General features: G+C 46.4%; 1 protein-coding gene across 1 annotated transcript in view; it reads left to right on the forward strand.

The window, feature by feature from the left end:
* Nucleotides 1-20,912, forward strand: part of LOC139278049 (microtubule-associated tyrosine carboxypeptidase 1-like) — a 46,974-nt gene extending 26,062 nt beyond the window's left edge. The window contains exons 3-6 of the mRNA XM_070896714.1: nt 5,456-5,588; nt 11,341-11,646; nt 13,369-13,466; nt 20,382-20,912. Coding sequence (XP_070752815.1) covers nt 5,456-5,588; nt 11,341-11,646; nt 13,369-13,466; nt 20,382-20,546 — 702 coding nt within the window. The 3' untranslated portion in view covers nt 20,547-20,912. The remainder of the gene's footprint in view (nt 1-5,455; nt 5,589-11,340; nt 11,647-13,368; nt 13,467-20,381) is intronic.
* Nucleotides 20,913-21,784: the final 872 nt, after the last annotated feature.

The raw sequence follows: 21,784 nt of genomic DNA on the forward strand, positions 1-21,784 counted from the left end.
TGATTGGATGGGGCGTGTGTACCAGGTCGTCATGTGATGGAATGATGATAAGTCGCTGTTGAAGTAATCCAGAGTGTTTGATCCCCAGGAGTTGCATTAATTCACTGCCTGCTCAGTAACCAGCACCACCGCAGATCTCCAGCCTTCTGCTCCAATTACAGTTCATCAAGAGGTCATCGCCCGAAGGAACATGCTTCTAATTGAGACAGTGATTCCGTAAATACTGACACACACTCTAAGGAACCCTCTATAAATACTGACACACTCCCAGGACCCTCCATAAATACTGACACACACTCTCAAGGACCCTCTGTAAATACTGACACACACTCTCAGGGACCCTCTGTAAATACTGATACACACTCTCAGGGACCCTCTGTAAATACTGACACACACTCTCAAGGACCCTCTGTAAATACTGATACACACTCTCAGGGACCCTCTGTAAATACTGACACACAGTCTCAGGGACCCTCTGTAAATACTGACACACTCTCCCAGAGACCCTCTCTAAATACTGACACACACTCTCAGAGACCCTCTGTAAATACTGACAAACACTCCCAGGGACCCTCTGTAAATGCTGACACACACTCAGGGACCCTCTGTAAATACTGACACTCTCTCAGGGACCCTCTGTAAATACTGACACACACTCCCAAGGACCCCCTGTAAATACTGACACACTCCCAGGGACACCCTGTATATACTGACACGCACTCTCAGGGACCTCCTGTAAATAGTGACACACTCCCAGGGACACCCTGTATATACTGACACACTCCTGGGGACTCCTGTAAATACTGACACACTCCCAGGGACCCCTGCAAATACTGACACACTCCCGGGGACCCTCTGTAAACACTGACACACTTCCAGTGACCCCCTGTAAATACTGACACACTCCCGGGGATTCCCTGTAAATACTGACACACTCCCGGGGACCCCTGCAAATACTGACACACTCCCGGGGACCCTCTGTAAACACTGACACGCTTCCAAAGACCCCCTGTAAATACTGACACACTCCCGGGGATTCCCTGTAAATACTGACACACTCCCGGGGACCCCTGCAAATACTGACACACTCCCGGGGACCCTCTGTAAACACTGACACACTTCCAGTGACCCCCTGTAAATACTGACACACTCCCGGGGACTCCCTTTTAAATACTGACACACTCCCGGGGACCCCCTGTAAATACTGACACACTCCCGAGGACGCCCTGTAAATACTGACACACTCCCGGGGACCCCCTGTAAATACTGACACACTCCCGGGGACCCCCTGTAAATACTGACACACTCCGGGGGAACCTCTGCAAATACTGACACACACTCCCAGGGACCCTCCATAAATACTGACACACACTCTCAGCGACCCTCTGTAAATACTGACACACACTCCCAGGGCCCCTCCATAAATACTGACACACATGTCTAGGGTCCCCTGTAAATACTGACACACTCCTAGGGGCCCCCTGTAAATACTGATACATTCCCAGGGACCCCCTGTAAATACTGACACACTCCCGCGGATCCCCTGTAAATACTGACACACACTCTCAGGCACCCTCTGTAAATATGATACATTCCCGGGGACCCCCTTATATACTGACACAGACTCGCAGGGACCCCCTGTAAATACTGGCACACTCCCAGGGACCTCCTGTAAAGACTAGCACACTCCCAGGGACCCCCTGTCAATACTGACACACTCCCTGGGACGCCCTGTAAATACTAACACACTCCCGGGGACACCCTGTAAATACTGACACACTCCAAGGCGACCCCCTGTAAATCCTGACGCACTCGGGGACCCCCTGTAAATACTGACGCATTCCCGGGTACCCCTTATATACTGGCACAGACTCACAGGGACCCCCTGTAAATACTGGCACACGTCCAGGGACCCCCAGTAAATACTGACACACTCCCAGGGACCTCCTGTAAAGACTAGCACACTCCCAGGGACCCCCTGTCAATACTGACACACTCCTGGGGACCCCTGTAAATACTGACACACTCCTGGGGACGCCCTGTAAATACTGACACATTCCCGGGGACCCCCTGTAAATACTGACACAGTCCCGGGGACACCCTGTAAATACTGACACACTCCCGGGGACCCCCTGTAAATCCTGACGCACTCCCGGGGACCCCCTGTAAATACTGACACACTCCCGGGATCCCCCTGTAAATACTGACACATTCCCGGGGACCCCCTGTAAATACTGACAAACTCCCGGAGACCCCCTGTCAATACTGACACACATTCGCAGGGACCCGTTGTAAATACTGACACACTCCTGGGGACCCCTTGTAAATACTAACACACCTCCGGGGACCCCGTGTAAATACTGACACACTCCCGGGGACCCCCTGTAAATACTGACACAGTCTCTGGGAACCCCTGTCAATACTGACACAGCCTCGGGGACGCCCTGTCAATACTGACACACTCCCGGAAACACCCTGTTAATACTGACACAGTCCCGGGGACCCCCTGTCAATACTGACACAATCCCGGGGACCCCCTGTAAATATTAACACACTCCCAGGACTCCCTGTCATTACTGACACAATCCCAGGGCCCAATTATAATGCCAACACAATCCCAGGGACCCCCTGTAAATACTGGCACACTCCCGGGTAATCCCTGTAAATACTGACACACTCTCAGGGACCCTCTGTAAATACTGACACAATCCTAGGGACCCCCCTGTAAATACTGACACTCTCCCGGGGACCCTCTGTAAATACTGACACACATTCCCAGGGACCCCCTGTATATACTGACACACTCCCGGGGATCCCCTGTCAATAATGACACACTCCCAGTGACCCCCTGTCAATACTGACCTACTCCCGGGGACCCCCTGTAAATACTGACACACTCCCAGCGACCCACTGTCAATACTGACACACTCCCAGGGACCCCCTGTAAAGACTGACACATTCCCAGGGACACCTTGTCAATACTGACACACTCCCAGGGACCCCCTGTAAAGACTAGCACACTCCCAGGGAGCCCCTGTCAATACTGACACACTCCCGTGGACCCCTGTCAATACTGACACACTCCCGGGGATCCCCTGTCAATAATGACACACTCCCAGGGACCCCCTGTCAATACTGACACACTCCCGGGGATCCCCTGTCAATACTGACACACTCCCAGGGACCCCCTGTAAATACTGACACACTCCCAGGGACCCCCTGTCAATACTGACACACTCCCAGGGACCCCCTGTAAATACTGACACACTCCCGGGGACCCCCTGTCAATAATGACACACTCCCAGGGACCCCCTGTCAATACTGACCCATTCCCGGGGACCCCCTGTAAATACTGACACACTCCCAGGGACCCCCTGTAAAGGCTGACACACTCTCGGGGACCCCCTGTCAATACTAACACACTCCCGGGGACCCCCTGTAATGACCAGCACACTTTTCCAATTGCTGCGGTGATCTTAGGTGCTGAGTGGAGGCCAGTCACTGCCCATCTCTCAAGGGGGGAAGAGAGAGAGGGAAATATCATTGGGTGTGTAACATTGGTGAGGGTGGGGGGGTGGGGAGGGGGGGTGAAAGGGGGAGGGGGTTTTAGATGAGTAACAGCATTGACAGATGTCTGGGAGTTGGTCAGCTGACCATCCACCTAGGGTCAAGGAATAGACTATGGGGCGCTGGCAGGAATTCAGAAAGAAAATATTTGATGTGTGAAAACCTGGTGAGGTGAAGAGTGGGGAGGAACAGATGTATAAAAAGGAGGGGAGCTAGTTGAGGGCTGAAGCCGGGGGAGCAGAAAATCTGCACCGCATTCCTGCGTTTTATTTTAGAGCACCAGAAACCTGTGAAAACGAGGATTCAGAAGCAAAGAACCACACACGGCAAGGGGCAGACAGATTTTGTGGAAGGACTATGCCAGCGTTGAAGTAAAGCTTCCAGCCGGGAGAGATTTCATTTTTGAGCTATGACTCTGTAAGGTAAATTACATCAGCGGTAAACTCACCCATACCAAGATGGCGGCCATGTGACCTCACCAGCGAGTAACATCATTATTGCAGAATCTTTTATATGTGATGGTGCTGTGATTACACATGGAAGCATTGCAGGCTCTGAAATCTTGGGCACTGAATCCTTGGCAGGTTAATGTTTCTTCTTCAGAAGACCCTTCAGTTGAATTTGAATGCCGCTGCCTTTGTGTCTTTAGAAGATCCCCAACACAACAGTGCACCTCCAGCGTCTGTCTGCCCTTGTCCATGTCCAACCTCCACAAGCTCTCAGAGGTGCTTTATGCCGTCTGTACCACTCAATTAATTGTCTCCATATCTTAATTGATCTGAACCTGATCTTTCCAGAAGAGCTGAGTATTGAACGCTCAGCATCAACCTCTCCTCAGCTATCAGGAGTTAACCCCTTGAATAGCTGAGTTACTAGGCACCAGCAAAAGGAATTGAATGGTAAAGCTGATGTTAATGTATATAAATAATTGATAACAAGTTCATATATATATATTGCTTCATATCAATGCTTTGTAAAAGATCCCATGGCACTTTTTGAAGAACAGGTGAGTTCTCCGCAGTGTCCCAGCCAATATTTATTCCTCAATCAATACCTAAAACAGATTATCTGGTCAATTATCTCATTGCTGTTTGTGGGATCTTGCAGTGTAAAAATTGGGCGCCTACATTGCCTACATTACAAATGTACTTCATTGCCTGCAAAATGCACTGGGACGTCCTGTGGTTGTGAAAGGAGCTATATAAATGCAATCCCTTTCATTCAATGAAGCAGAGGCAAAAATAGGTTGAAGAATGAACTAGGTGTCTTTCTGGAGATGGAAGGGATCGAGAGATAGAATCAGAGAAATTTACAGCACCGAGGGAGGCCATTTTGACCCATCGTGTCCACGCCAGCCGACAAAGAGCTATCCAGCCTAATCCCACTTTCCAGTTCTTGGTCCATAACCCTGTAGATTACGACACTTCAAGTGCACGTCCAAGTACTTTTTAAACGGGGTGAGGGTTTCTGCCTCGACCACCCTTTCAGGCAGTGAGTTCCAGACTCCCACCACCCTCTAGGTGAAAAAACCTCCACTCAAATCCCCTCTAAACCTCCTACCAATGACTTAAAGTCTATGACCCCTGGTTCTTGACCTCTCTGCTGAGGGAAATAGGTCCATCCTATCCACTCTATCTAGGCCCCTCATAATTTTGTACACCTCAATAAGGTCTCCGCTCAGCCTCCTCTGTTCCAAAATAAACAACCCTAGCCTATCCAATCTTTCCTTGTAGCTAAAATTCTCCAGTCCAGGCAACATCCTGTGATGAGAAGGCAGGCAGGCATTGTTAAAATCAGTCAGAAAGGCTTGCTGGGCCTAATGGCCTTTTCCTAACGTCGGTGCAGAGGGTATGACTCTCTGACTGGTGCTCTCTTTGTCTCTCTGCAGGTGGTGGTGCGGCTCAGTGAAGACCTGTTGTCTCAGGCTGTGATGATGGTAGAGAACTGCCGGCCCACGCTCACCATTAACCTTGCGGGGGCTCGCCAGTTCTGGCTGGAGGGAATGTTACGCCACGAGATAGGTCAGTTTCTCAAACAAATCGGGGAGGGTCGAATGAGAATTTTGTGTTTTATTATCCTTGCCCCCTCCTCAAACTTTTCTTCTGTCCTTTCTCCTGAAGACGTTGACTCTGTGGAAGTGTCGGGTTCTGCGGGAAGTATGGAGTTCGTTGAGGATGTAATGAACAGGGTGGATAAGGGGGAACCAATGGATGTGGTGTATTTGGATTTCCAGAAGGCATTCGATAAGGTGCCACATAAAAGGTTACTGCTCAAGATAAAAGTTCACAGGGTTGGGGGTAATATATTAGCATGGATAGAGGATTGGCTAACTAACAAAGAGTCGGGATAAATGGGTTGTTTTCTGGTTGGCAAACAGTAATTAGTGGGGTGCCACAGGGATCGGTGCTGGGGCCTCAACTATTTACAATCTATATTAATTACTTGGATGAAGGGACCGAGTGTAACGTAGCCAAGTTTGCTGATGATACAAAGATGGGTGGGAGGACACAAGAAATCTGCAAAGGGATATAGACAAGTTAAGTGAGTGGACAAAAATTTGGCAGATGGAGTACAATGTGGGAAAATGTGAGGTTATCCACTTTGGCAGAAAAAATATTAAAACCAAATTATAATTTAAATAGAGAAAAATTACAAAGTGCTGCAGTACAGAGGAAACCTGGGGATCCTTGTGCACGAAACACTAAAAGTTAGCATGCAGGTACAGCAATTAATCAGGAAGGCAAATGGAATGTTGGCCTTTATTGCAAGGGGGATAGAGTATAAAAGCAGAAAAGTCCTGCTACAACTGTACAGAGTATTGGTGAGGCCACACCTAGAGTACTGCGTACAGTTTTGGCCTCTGTATTTAAGGAAGGATATACTTACATTGGAGGCTGTTCATTGAAGGTTCACGAGGTTGATTCCGGAGATGAGGAGGTTGACTTATGAAGATAGGTTGAGTAGGTTGGGACCATATGCATCAGCGTTCAGAAGAATGAGAGTTGATCTTATCGAAACATATAAGATAATGAGGGGGCTCGACAAGGTGGATGCAGAGAGGATATTTCCATTCACGGGGGAAACTAAAACTAGGGGGCTTAGTCTCAGAATAAGGGGCTGCCCATTTAAAACTGAGATGAGGAGGAATTTCTTCTCTCAGAGGGTTGTAAATCTGTGGAATTCTCTGACCCAGAGAGCTGTGGAGGTTGGGTCATTGAATATATTTAAGGTGAAGATAGGCAGGTTTTTGAGCGATAAGGGAATAAAGGGTTATGGGGAGCGAGCAGGGAAGTGGAGCTGAGTCCATGATCAGATCAGCCATGAACTTATTAAATGGCGGAGCAGGCTCGAGGGGCCAAATGGCTGACTCCTGCTCCTATTTCTTATGTTCTTTTGTGCCCATGACTCCATTGGTGAGCCTAGACAATCATTGTCAGCATGTTATTCGACGTGGGGGTTTTCACAGCTGAGCCTGAGCCGGCCCAAGCCGGACATCCACACCGGCACCAATAACAGGGCTGCTGGAACTGGGCAAGGAGCAGGAGCCTTGACTGCCATTTCTCCCCCATAGTCCAAGGGCACCCAGGCCTATAGCAGAGGCCCCTACTGCTGCCCAAGCTCATTCATCTTCAGCTTAGGCAGTCCCTCGGAGTCGAGGAAGACTTGCTTCCACACTAAAAGTGAGTTCTCAGGTGACTGATGAGTCCAATGCAGGACCTACTGTCTCTGTCACAGTTGGGACAGACTGTGGTTGGAGGAATGGGTGGATGGGGTGCTTGAGTTGTCGTATACTCCCTCCACTGTTTGCACTTGGCATCTGGTGCTCCCGACTCGAAATGCTCAGCGCCCTCCCAGTTGTTTTTCCTCCACTTTGAGTGGTCTTGGGCCAGGGATTCCCAGGTATCGGTGGAGATGTTGCACTTTTTCAAAGAGGCTTTGTGGGTGTCCTTGAAACGTTTCCTCTTCCCAACTAGGACTCGCTTGCCGTGTCGAAGCTCCGAGTAGAGCGCTTGTTTTGGGAATGCAGACAACGTGACCCGCCCAACGGAGCTGGTCGAGCATGGTCAATGCTTTGATGCTGGGAATGTTGGCCTGAGCGAGAACACTGATGTTGGTGCACCTATCCTGCCAAAGGATTTGCAGGATCTTGCGGCGATAGCTTTGGTGGTACTTCTCCAGTGTTTTAAGGTGCCTGCCATACAGCACAGACCGAGATCAAACCTGACCCCTTCCATGCTGGGCCAACATACTGAGCCGTCCTATGAACCATACCTTTACAGGCTGGTGTCAGAATTCACAGTAGTTTACAAAGACCGTCACCTCCTGTCCAACAGATCACTCTGCAAGCCACAGGGTGAGCATGTTAAAGCTGTCGTATCTTCATGACAACGTGTTGAGCAAATCTTTCTTTGTTTAAAACACCACAATATAAGAACATATGAAATATGAACAGGAGTAGGCCATACGGCCCCTCGAGCCTGCTCCGCCATTTAACACGATCATGGCTGATCCGATCATGGACTCAGCTCCACTTCCCCGCCCGCTCCCCATAACCCCTTATTCCCTTATCGGTTAAGAAACCGTCTATCCCTGTCTTAAATTTATTCAATGTCCCAGCATCCACAGCTCTCTGAGGCAGCAAATTCCACAGATCCACAACCCTCTGAGAGAAGAAATTCCTCCTCATCTCAGTTTTAAATGGGCGGCCCCTTATTCTAAGATCATGCCCTCTAGTTCTAGTCTCCCCCATCAGTGGAAACATCCTCTCTGCATCTACCTTGTCAAGCCCCCTCATAATCTTGTACATTTCGATAAGATCACCTCTCATTCTTCTGAATTCCAATGAGTAGAGGACTAACTACTCAACCTTTCCTCATAAGTCAAGCCCCTCACCTCTGGAATCAACCTTGTGAACCTTCTCTGAACTGCCTCCAAAGCAAGTATATCCTTTCTTAAATATGGAAACCAAAACTGCACGCAGTATTCCAGGTGTGGCCTCACCAATACCCTGTACAACTATAGCAAGACTTCACTGCTTTTATACTCCATCCCCTTTTCAATAAAGGTCAAGATTCCATTGGCCTTCCTGATCACTTGCTGTACCTGCATACCAACCTTTTGTGTTTCATGCACTGTACTGCAGCACTTTGCAATCTTTCTCCATTTAAATAATAACATGTTCTTCGATTTTTTTTCTGCCAAAGTGCATAACCTCACACTTTCCAACATTATACTCTATCTGCCAAATTTTTGCCCATTCACTTAGCCTGTCTATGTTCTTTTGCAGATTTTTTGTGTTCTCCTCACACATTGCTTTTCCTCCCATCTTTGTATCATTGGCAAGCTTGGCTACGTTACACTCGGTCCCTTTCTCTAAGTCGATAATATAGATTGTAAATAGTTGGGGTCCTATCACTGATCCCTGCGGCACCCCACTGGTTACTGATTGCCAACCCGAGAATGAACCATTTATCCCTACTCTCTGTTTTCTGTTCGTTAGCCAATCCTCTATCCATGCTAATATATTACCCCCAACCCCGTGAACTTTTATCTTGTGCAGTAACCTTTTATGTGGCATCTTGTCAAATGCCTTCTGGAAGTCCAAATACACCACATCCACTGGTTCCCATTTATCCACCCTGTTCGTTGTATCCTCAAAGAATTCTAGTAAATTTGTCAAACATGACTTCCCCTTCATAAATCCATGTTGATTCTACCTGAACGAATTTTGCTTTTCCAAATATCCTGCTAATGCTTCTTTAATAATAGAAGTATATAAAATTCTGACGGGACTGGACAAGTTAGATGCAGGAAGAATGTTCCCGATATTGGGGAAGTCCAGAACCAGTGGACACAGTCTAAGGATAAGGGGTAAGCCATTTAGGACTAAGATGAGGAGAAACTTCTTCACTCAGAGAGTTGTTAACCTGTGGAATTCCCTGCCGCAGAGAGTTGTTGATGCCAGTTCATTGGATATATTCAAGAGGGAGTTACATATGGCCCTTACAGCTAAAGGGATCAAGGGGTATGGAGAGAAAGCAAGAAAGAGGTACTGAGGTGAATGATCAGCCATGATCTTATTGAATGGTGGTGCAGGCTCGAAGGGCTGAATGGCCTACTCCTGCATCTATGTTTCTATGTTTCTATATTTTTAATGGACTCCAACATCTTCCCAACCACAGATGTTAGGCTAACTGACCTATAGTTTACGGCTTTTTGTCTGCCTTCTTTTTTAAATAGGGACCGTTACATTTGCAGTTTTCCAATCTGCTGAGACCTCCCTAGAATCCAGGGAATTTTGGTAAATTACAACCAATGCATCCACTATCCCTGCCACTACTTCTCTTAAGACCCGAGGATGCAAGCCATCAGGTCCAAGGGATGTATCCGCCTTTACTCCCATTATCTTACTGAGGACCACGTCCCAAGCAAGAAGCATAAACTTTAGCAACACTGCTGTCACCATGGTAGTAGTTTAACAGGTGGCCCCCCAACCTGCGAGAAAACAGCTCCGCAGGTCGGGCTATAAAAGAGCTGGATCAGCATACCACTTCAACCTCCAGCATGAGCTGCTCCAAGTGTGTGACAATTTTGAGATGGCTGACTGGGTGACGTCATTAAAACCCTGGTCGCCGGTTTGGAGCATGGGCAGGAACATTGGGAGGACCCAGGTACAGAGGAGTGGGAAGGTTGGGGCGGATGAGCGGCGAGTGTCTGTGGCAGAGGTGTGACAGATGAGAGTACGGAGCCAGAAGAGACGAGGGCCCAGGAGCAGCACGGGCCAGCCCACATTGCGATATGTGTACGCACTAGGTCCGTGCAGCAGAGCAGGTCTCCAGTTGTCTTGGTTAATCCTTGCCACTGGACCAAGACCTAGTTCAAAAAATTCACGCACAGGCATCTTCCACCCCCTCAACTGGAGTTCAGGATTGGAACATCGGGTCCTTCATCGAAACACCTGTGAACTCGTGGAAGCAAGTCATCCTCATTCGGGGGACCGCCTATGATATGATATATGATGATTATAATTGTGTTACGTTCCTCACCCCTTATAGCCCCTTGACTATCCACTGTTGGAATATTATTAGTGTCCTCTACCGTAAAGACTGATATAAATTGTGTCAAACCATATTGCCATTTTACAAACACATAACTTTTCCCTCCTGTTGCTTTATAGTGGAGTGGGTGGTACCTGATCCTTGAAGTTGCCCCAAGTCCCTGCTGGCACTCCATGGCCTCCTCTTGGTACATGCCCATGATGGAGACAACAACCACAACAAGGTGTTTATATAGCACCTTTAATGTAGTAAAATGTCCCAAGGTACTTCACAGCAGTGTTGTAAGACAAAAAAAAATTTGATGCCGAGCCACTTAAGAAGAAATTACGGCAGTTGATCAAACGCTTTGTCAAAGCGGTAAGTTTTAAGGAGCATCTTAAAGGGGGAAAGAGAGATGGAGAGGTTTAGGGAGGGAGTTCCAGAGCTTGGGGCCTAGGCAACAGAAGGCACGGCCACCAATGGTTGAGCGATTACAATCAGGGATACTCAGAGGGCAGAATTTGAGTAACGTAGACACCTCGGGGGGTTGTGAGACTGGAGGAGATTACAGAGATGGCTCCCGGTGCTGCCCTGGTATCTGTAAGGTTCTGCCAGTTTTGACTGAAATTGTGTACTCTCTTTTGTTCCTGAGGATGATGCTGATGAGGGTGCGGCCCCTGTCATGTGGTGACATTTTGTTCCCCATTGTTTATTAAAAAATATTTTTTAATATTAGGAACGCACTACGTTCGAGGCGTGAACAACAGCCACCAGCCCTGGCACAGCACGGCGGGCAGGAAACAGTACGGCCTGAAGCCAGCCAACCCGACTGAGGAAGGCCTGGCCAGCCTCAACAGCGTTCTGTACCGCAAGTACCCGTTCCTGTGGCGGGCAGCCCTGCTCTACTACACCGTCTTCCAGGCCAGTCACATGTCCTTCTGCCAGCTCTTCGAAGACATTGCCAAGTTTGTCAAGGACCCAAACACTCGATGGGAGTACTGCGTGCGAGCCAAGAGAGGGCAGACAGATACGTCTCAGCCAGGTCATTCGTCTAATCTGTTTACAACCAGTTTCTTTTTAAATTAAATGGTTATTATTTTTTAATATTTTAAGAAACTTTTGCGCTCCTCTCAAAGTGAAGGACGTTGCCACTGATGAATACCTCCCTATTTCGGGCATGCCCGGAGCAGATGTAACAGAGCCAGTTGCAGAGTGAAGCTCCCTCTATTTCACCTCAACCAATACATCTCTGTCCTAACCTCAGAACACCGCCCCCTACTGCACCAGTGTAACACTACCAGCCATCCTCTGTGTGACACGCACAATCTTCACTGGCTTTCACATGGCGTGGTAAAGGGAGGAAGAGGGCAGTGTATTGTTGTTTTGTTTGATTTCAGTTTGGCTCAGTTGATTGTACGCTCACTTTTGGAACAGTAGATTTTGGGGCAGATTTTCCGTTTTTTCGCCCCAGAGCAGCGGCAATGGCGGCGGCGAGGGCTTCTGGCCCAGCCTCCAGCGCCCTGTGGGAGGTTTTCGGGGCCGGTTTTGCGGCGGAGCGGAGCACAGGGCGTGTAATGCCCCTGGTTTCAACACCTGCGTGCTTTTTGAATCCCGGCCTTTGAGTTTGAGCCCCACTCCAGAATGGGAATTCATAATCTTGGCTGAAGCTACAGTGCCGCACTGAGGGAAGTGCTGCATTGTCAGAGGTGCCATCCTGTGGATGGGACATTGAGCTGAGTGAGCCCTTGTTCACCCAGAGGAAGTTCTCCCAGTGTTTTGGCCAATATTCCTCCATTCAGCCAACCCAAGCAATAGATTCACAGGTTCTTCCTCTGATTGCAGATTTGGGGGTGTTGCTTGCAAACTGAGCTTGAAAAGTATTTCATTATATTCAATGTGATCTGCGACGTTTCAGTGACACGGCAATGAAAATCGTTTTTTGTTTTAATTCCCGATTGGTTTAAACTGAGAGCTGGGACATCAAGCGTGACACCTACAGACAGGTAATAACCACGTTGGTGACATTGTCGCTGCAGGCTACAGAGCAACGGTTAACAGTGGATTACAGGGAGCAGGGCGTACCTGCGGGATTTTAATTCAAATTAGGAACATGGGAATTGCTAGATTGCTTGACCATGGTTCCCCTTCTGCCATTCCAGTCGTCGCGCTATACAACAATACTGGAGTTGTTGACTAATCACAGTAATCTCTATCAACAAGTCTACAACAGACCCAGAAGTGACATGAGGAAAACCCCCAGTGGGAGAGAGCTTTGGGAACCATCGGCCCAAAGTCCTCCTGCTCCTCCCGAGCTTGCTACACTTACCACATGTCAGGTCCCAAATTACTCATATACTGGATCCCAAAGTGTTATTTTCTGAAAGAAATATATTTAATTGGCATTTGAATGAGTCATTGCCAACTGATTCCGCCTTCATCCCTAAGTTATCCTTCATCGGAAGGGGGAACAAATCAAAAATTCTAAAGCAAAATATTGCGGATGCTGGAAATCTGAAATAAAGACAGAAAATGCTGGAAATACTCAGTAGGTCAGGCAGCATCTGTGGAGAGAGAAACCGAGTTAACCTGAAACATTAACTTTGTGTTTCTCTCTCCACAGATGCTGCCTGATCTGTTGAGTATTTCCAGAATTTTCTGTTTTTATTTCAATAATTCTTTCAGGTGTTTTTGGTGTTGGCGGTTCCTGTTCGGGATGTGTGCCATGCCTTGCCTCGCTCACAGTCAGGGTCCCTCTTGTTTACAGGTTGTTTCAGTAAGGACCAGGTCTATTTGGACGGCGTATTGATGCTGCTTCGATACAGGAAGAGCATTGACTTCAAGATGCTAGTGGCAATGGGAAAGGTAACTGCGTCTATCCTGTCTGCTCAAAGCAGAGCTTCTCACCATGGTAACCCTATTGGTTCTGGGTGGGTGAGGGAGGGGGTTATGTAACAGACCACACATCAAAAATACACCAGGCCACCAGGATCTGTTTTAAGGTCCAAAACTATTCTTTATATTATTGCGCCTCAATTTATTGGTCCATTACCCCTTTAATTAAAGGTATTCACCTTTCAATGTGGGGTGTGCACCCTCAGACCCACTTCCCGCACCCCCCCCCCACCCCTCCAGCTACCCCATTCCCTTCATAAAATGTTGTCGCCCATTAACCTCTGTCGTAAGATGTCCTGTTCACAAACCACCAGCATTGCCTCTTATTTTTTAGCTGATTTTATGAGGCACATGACAGGAGGTCTCCTGTAAGGACCGCCCCTCCATTATATATTGCCTCCCTGGTCTACAGCCAGCTCTTTCTCGGGCTGTGTGGCTCGCATCAGGATGTGAAGGGGCCCGGGTAAACTGAGCCCAAGCCTTCTCGCTCCAGGGTGCTTCAGCCCACAGCCACACCTCGCCGCTAACACCATGGCTCTGTGAACACAGGATCTGCGGGACGGGGACTGACCAAGCTCCATCTAGTCCACCTTCCAGCATCCTGGTCACCTCGTGATACACCAACAATGGAGCTGTCGACTAACATGGAATCAATCGCTATCAATCGGTCTACAACAGACCCAGTACAGCAAAACACGCCCTGTGACAGCATTGTGTTAGCGGATATTTTTCCCAACGTTTGTGCAGTAAGCTGAAAGTTATGTAGTTGTAGCTTTGTACGTGACTGACTCACCCAAAACTCAGCCGATTTAAAAAAACAGTGTTCAGAGGTCTACGTTTGAATGCTGGGCTCGTGTGAGTGCGCCTTTGTGCCACGGAACTGCCTTTTTTATGATTGGCAGCCACTAGGCTGGCACGCTGCCCCATTTTTAGTCTCTTACCATTCTCTTGAAGTATTCCACCCTCGCTGATTGCTCAATATTCACCCTGTTGTGCAACATTGCATAGTGCGTGGGATCACCGTGGAGTGAAGTCGCAGGACCGGCTCCCCCGCTCCATCTCGCAGATGCTGTACACTGCAGGTGATTTCCACAGGTTGGGAGGGATATCAGAGGGAGAGCAATCAACAGGGCCTTTATTGGGCCTATCCTGGTGTTATGACTAAAAGGCAGAATTTACAGGAAGCAATCGGCTTATTTGCCACCTCGAGGACGAGTTGTGAGCGATCCAATGAGTAACATTCCCTCCACCCCACCTCAATAGTTTGCCCACCTCAGGAGACTAGCCCCTCCTACATGTGTGCGCTATCATCTATTTCTCCTAACACCCATCCTCTCTGAATGAGTGAATTAGTGCTAAATTGGGGCCACTTTTCCCCTTAAGTTGCATTAATTTTCACTTTGAGTCACTTATTCTCAAGTTTGTCACACTTTGGGCACAGTAGGTCATTCAGTAGATAGACACTGGGCTTTTACTTCTGGGAACTGCGTTCAAATCCCACTGAGATGAATGGGAGAAGTTTTAGCCCATTGTTAGCTATTTTCCTGTCAACACTCTTTCCATTTTCCGTCCCTGATTTATTTCTCCCTAACACTGGCATCCATGCCTTCAGCTGTCCAGGCTCTTGAATTCCTTCCCGAAACCTCTTCACCTCTTTCTCCTTCTAGTATCTGCTTTTGTGATTTGTTGTCAAACTTTATCGGATAACGCTCCTGTGGAGTACCTTAGGACGTTTCACTATGCCTCAAATTCTGCCCTCTTGAGCATCCCTGATTATATTTGTGATATATTCACAGAGCACAAGCACACACAGCTTCCTAAGAAGTCTCCGGAAATCTGCCTGGTTCTGTTTATTATTAACCCTGCACTTGCAGTACACAATACGTCCACATCCACAGTGTGGAGCTACAAACATTACAAGCTTACAGACATTACACTTCTCCCTCCTTAATGAAGAAGCCATCATAACAAACATCATACATAACTTTCATGTTTATACATAACACAGGATATAAACTTATTTTTTTCCCATATTTACAAATTTAGCTTTATCACTTGTTTTCTGTTTCAAAGAGGATACCTTCGCTCTCGAACAGAACCTTCCAAACATGGCGTCGATTTCACACTCATTTAAGGCTCATCCTGAGGAAAGTTTTTTTCCACAGAATTTCCTTGATTTTCATTTGAACTCACTCTAACTTCAGGCTCTTTGTTTTCCTGACTTAGACTGATTCTCTCCTGGATTTGTTTCCAGTACATTGGATTTAAGATTTGCTACTGGTATATCAAAACTATCTGATGAGTCAGAAATAATTGAATCATTCCCACCTTCAACTTCTTCCATGTCTGTAGGTAAAATATGATCAGTATGAACAAACCAAACCTGTCCATTATCAAACATCTTTACCAAATATGTGTGAGGACCACATATCTTCACCACTCTTCCTAGTAACCACTTTAACCATTTATGGTGATGGTTCTTCACTCTCAGCTTCTGGTTTAATTTACTCTACCTCTATCATGATTCTCTTTCTGTCTTAATTGTGTCTCTTCTACGGACTGTGCCAAATTTGGCTTTAACAACGAGAATCTGGTTTGTGGCTGTCATTTGAGAAACAACTCTGCTGGTGTTCTACCAGTAGTAGTATGAGGAATATTTTGATATGTAATCAAAAAATTAGCCAATTTGTGATCCAATGACAACTGTCGTTTCCTTGGATTTGGATCTAACATTTGTTTTATGAGGGTACGTTTTACAATTTGTACAGTGTGCTATGCTGCACCATTCAAAGCAGGATGGTATGGTGGAACCTTGGTATGTTTCACACCATTTTTGCTCGTGAATTGTGCAAATTCTTCTGAACAAAATTGTGGTCCATTATCCAAAACAATTTCTTCAGGGAGGCCAAATGAAGAAAATAATTTTCGTAAAATGTCCATTGTTTTACTTGTTATTTTCCACATTGGAAACACCTCAACCCACTTTGAATGGCTATCAATCACAATGAACAATTGTTGTCCTTCTAACTCAGCAAAATCAATATGTAGCCTTTGCCAGACCCTGGGAGGCCATTTCCATGGCTGAAATGGTACTGGTGGTGGTTGCTTGCTTACCGATTGACAGGTCATACGTTGACTCACGATGTACTCTATATCTTTATCAAGACCTGGCCACCATAAATAACTGCGTGCAAAACTCTTGGTCAAGCACATTCCCAGGTGCTGGTCATGGAGGTCTCCTAATAATTTGGACCTGAATTTATTTGGTATAACCACTCTTGCACTCCGCGTGATCCAATCTTTATCGACTGATAATTCATTCCTATGAATGAAGAATGGATGTGTATCTTTGTCTGTTACCTGGTTTGGCCATCCATTTGCAATATACTCATACACCTTTGACATCACTGGGTCACGTTTGGTTGCTCTACCAATCTCTTCAGCTGTGACTGGCAGTTCATCAATGTATGAAAAATAAAACACTTCTTCCCTAGCGTGTAACTTGTGATGGGGAAGGCATTCTAGACATTGCATCAGCATTACTGTGATTAGCTGATCGTCTGTGTTCAATATCATATGTATATGCTGATAAAATCAAAGCCCATCTCTGCATTTGGGCTGCAGCTAATGTTGGAACTAGGGACTTTGGATGGAGGATTGCTGTTAGGGGCTTATGATCTGTAACGATGGTAAACTTATGACAATACAAGTATTTATGAAACTTCTTGACCCCAAAAATTAATGCCAAAGCTTCCCTTTCAATTTGCGCATAATTACTCTCACTGGCACTGAGAGTGCGTGAAGCAAAGGCAATTTGTCTCTCCTCCCCACCACTTAATACATGAGGGATTACTGCCCCAACTCCATACAGAGAGGCATCACATGCTAGCTTAATCTCCTTAGATATGCCATAGTGAACTAACATGGTGCTCTCTACCAATTTGCTTTTACACTCCTTGAATGCTGTATCGCATTCTTTTGACCACTTCCAATGGACCTGTTTTTTCACTAGTTCATTCAGTGGATGTAATACTGTAGCCAAATTTGGTAGGAACTTCCCATAATAGTTCAAAAGACCCAAGAATGAATGAAGTTCAGTGACATTCCTGGGATTGGTGCATTTCTGATTGCATCCAATTTTTCCATGGTTGGATGTAAACCATCTTTGTCTACTCTGTACCCTAAGTACTCCACTGAGTTTTTAAATAACTCACACTTGTGAGCAGACACTCATACTCTGTGCTTCTCTAGCCGTTTGAGGACTTCATTCAATATGTTATTATGAATTTGCCTATTTGGTGCTGAAATTAGTATGTCATCCAAATAACATACTACCCCTTCAATATCTTGCAAAATCTGGTTCATCACCCCTTGGAATATAGCAGGGGTGGAAGACACTCCAAACAGTAGCCTATTAAATTGATATAGGCCTAGATGAGTATTTATAGTCAAACATGACTTGGACTCCTCATCTAGTTCAAGCTGTAAGTAGGCATTCGTAAGATCCAGTTATTGAGAAGATCTGACCACCTGTCAGTGTTGTGAACAAATCTTCTATATTCGGCAATGTTTTGGAGACATTACCCTCTAGAACTTGGTCTACGGTTACTTTATAATCACCACACAATCTTACCTTACCATCGGACTTAGGTACAACAACAATGGGTGTAGCCCAATTACATTGATCTATCTTACAAATAATGTTCTCAGTCTCTAGTCTTTTGAGTTCTTGCTCAACTTTCTCCTTGAGTGCATATGGTACGGAATGTGGCTTGTAGTAAACCGATCTAGCGTCCTTCTGTACCCTGACACTCGCCTTGAAGCCTTGGATCGGACTGCCCGTTTCGCAGAACACCTTCGGATACTTCTTGATAACCTCATTCGTTGATGAAAATCTCGCTACAACACAGAAAATCTTACTCCAATCCAGCTTCAGTGAGCTCAACCAATTTCTTCCTAGTAAGTCAGGCTTGTCTCCCTTCACTACTATTAGGTGCAAGTTCTGAAATTGATCTTTATATTTCACCGGTACGGTGATACGACCTACCACAGGAATTTTCTCTCCTGAGTAGCCTCGCAGCTCTATCTTGGATTTCTCCAGTTGAAAATCACGCAACTTGTCGCGGTACAGTGACTCCGGTACTACACTCATGGATGCACCCGTGTCAATTTCATTTGGTATCTTGAATCCCGCAACATCTATGTGGATTTTGATGCTTTTCGAATCGCTGTCCGTTAACCTCGTGCTCCTGATGATGTGTAATTCTAACATCTCCTCGTCCTGTTGTTGTTCTTCCATGCTGTGTAGTCTCTTGGGATTTCTACTCATAGCTTTGAATGCTAGACTCATAGCTTTAAAAACTGGTTTACCCTTCAGTCGGCATGCCTTCGCAATATGCCCAGTCTTTCTGCAGAAGAAACACTCTGCCTTCACGTATGGATAACTTTGAGCAATGTGTTGTCCCAGGCACCTATAGCACGACTTCGACGCTCTAGTAGAATTTCCAGTTTCTGAGACTTTCGGCCATGCCTGTCTTTTACTTTGAACCTGCAGATGATTTACCTCGGTTGACTGACGACTGTAATTATTATTTAATTCTCGGGAATTTTGTTCGGCCATGCCCATTGATCTCGCTGTCTGACAAGCAATCTCAAAAGTCAAGTCATCCATCGTCAATAACTTCCTTCTGATCACATCATTTTTCACCCCGCAAACAAAATGATCCTGTAATGCTCGGTTTTGAAAGTTTCCAAAGTTACAGTGCATTGATAGCTTTTTTAATGCTACGATGTAATCACTGATACTTTCATCAGCCTTTTGATTCCGAATCCCGAAACGATAGCTTTCAGCAATTTCTAACGGTTTGGGTTTATAGTGCTGCTCCAGCTTCGTTAAAATCTTTTTAAACGTTGTGTCCTTTGGCTCGACAGGCACAAGCAGATTTACAAGGGTTTCGTACAATGTCGGACATGCCTTTGGTCATCTGCCTCCGATAAGAAGATCGCTTTCTTACGTTCCAACACAGCGTGATTCTGGACTGCATTGTCGGGAACTTCGATTATGTTATTTGCAGTGAAATACATTTCTAGCTGATCCACATAAACTTTAAAACATTCCCGGTCATGTCTATATTCTCCCAAATGTCCCAATACCTCTGTGGGTGCTGCCGTTTTAATCTCTAGCTGTTCACACTGTGTGCTGTATTTTACCTCGGATTTTGTAGCTTTTTCCAAAGACAGAAACTTCCAAAGTTTCTCTGTCGGCTGGCTAAATCCTTCACCAACAAAATTTAAGCTTTAAATCATCCGAAAAATCCCATCTTCCATCGCCAAATGTGTTATATTCACAGAGCACAGCACACACAGCCCCTAAAATGGCAGGCAGCTCTCTCGTAATCTCCGGAAATCTGCCTGGTTCTGTTTATTATTAACGCTGCACTAGCAGTACACAATACGTCCACATCCACAGTGTGGAGCTACAAACATTACAAGCTTACAGACATTACAATAATCACTCACCCATTGGTGGCCGTGCCTTCTGTTGCCTTGGCCCCAAGCTCTGGAATTCCCTGCCTAAACTTCTCCATCTCTCTACCTCTCTTTCCTCCTTTAAGACGCTCCTTAAAACCTACCTCTTTGAACAGGCTTTTGGTCATCTGCCGTCATTTCTTCTTGTGTGGCTCGGTATGAAATGTATTTGTTTTGACTTGTAACACTGCTGTCAAGTGCCTTGGGACGTTTTACTATGTTAAAGGCGCTATATAAATACAAGTTGTTGTTGTTGTTGTTGTTAATGGTGCTGTATAAATGCCAGTTGTTTTCATGCGACCTGCTTTATCTGTCTCTCTGGTGGTTCGATAATATTTTCTCCCAACCATATTCCAGGTCTCCTTCGAAGATGTGGAGACGCTGAAGAAATACGCCATCCTGCAAAACACGCGCATTCCGCACTTCATGCGAGATCAGGCCCGCTACCTGGAGCAGCTGCACCACATCACTGCCGTCAACGGGCTGACAGACGAGGAGCTGCTGAGGCTTATCCCCAAGTAGATGGCGCCAGAGGTGGAAGTGTCCGCGGGGGTGGACGAGGGGGGCCTCTCGATGTCTTTCCGTCCAGCTTCTTTTTTATCTGCACTCCTTCACTGCAGCGGCGCGTGCACACACACACACACACACACGACACTAACCCAAAGGCACAGTGGCCTTAACTTTTTGTGACGATGCATTTGAGCATCAACGGACGTTTGTATAAAAAAAATTGGGGGAATTGTTTGTATTGAAGCTAACGCCTGGAGCCGCAGCTTCGCCCTCTGACCTCTGACCCATGTGCCATGCATTTCCTATTTAAACTTATATTTATTGTTTGCAAGGGTGCTGCTTTTAAAAAAATATTTTAACTTCTTGCTGGAAAGGGGGAAAGGGAAAAAAAAAAGAAAAAGTGAAAAGAAAACAAATACAGACACATTTCTGTCAGCGTTGCCGACGTGCATTTTATCTGTGACCGCGGCAGTTAAGTGCACACAGGCCAGGAAGAGGCATGGTGCTGGTACAGGCCCCCCCCCCCCCCCCCCCCCCCTCCCCGCCTTTCTGCCCGAGACTCTGCACCTTTCAGTCAGGTCCATATTTGTGCTTTGCAAACACTTCAGGCTCAAATGAAAATGGTCGCCCATTTAAAACAGAAATGAGGAGGAATTTCTTCTCTCTGAGGGTTGTAAATCTTTGGAATTCTCTGCCCCAGAGAGCTGTGGAGGCTGGGTCATTGAATATATTTAAGGCAGAGATAGACAGATTTTTGAACAATAAGGGAGTTGAGGGTTATGGGGAGCGGGCAGGGAAGTGAAGCTGAGGCCAGGATCAGATTAGCCATGATCTTATTCAATGGCGGAGCAGGCTCGAGGGGCCAAATGACCTACTCCTGCTCTTATTTCTTATGTTCTGATGTTAATAATAAAACCAGAAGATGCTGGAAACACTCAGCAGGTCAGGCCAGCATCTGTGGGGAGAGAAACAGAGTTAACGTTTCAGGTCGATGACCTTTTGATCAGAACTGGAAGATGTTTGTGACTTAACAGCTTTTAAGCAACTACAGAGCCAAGGAAAAGGGGGACAGGGAATGAACAAAAGAGGAAGGTCGGTGATAGTGCGGAGGGGAGGAATAATTAAATGGAAAAGTGGATGATGCTGCAAGGCAAAAAGGGGCAATAATGGAACAAGTAATGAAACAAAAGTTAGGTCGAGAGGAGGTGGGAATGGTTACAGCAGAATAGGTGCTGGGGAAAAATGGAATG

This window comes from Pristiophorus japonicus, chromosome 13, assembly GCF_044704955.1.
Source record: "Pristiophorus japonicus isolate sPriJap1 chromosome 13, sPriJap1.hap1, whole genome shotgun sequence".
Lineage (NCBI taxonomy): Eukaryota > Metazoa > Chordata > Chondrichthyes > Pristiophoridae > Pristiophorus > Pristiophorus japonicus.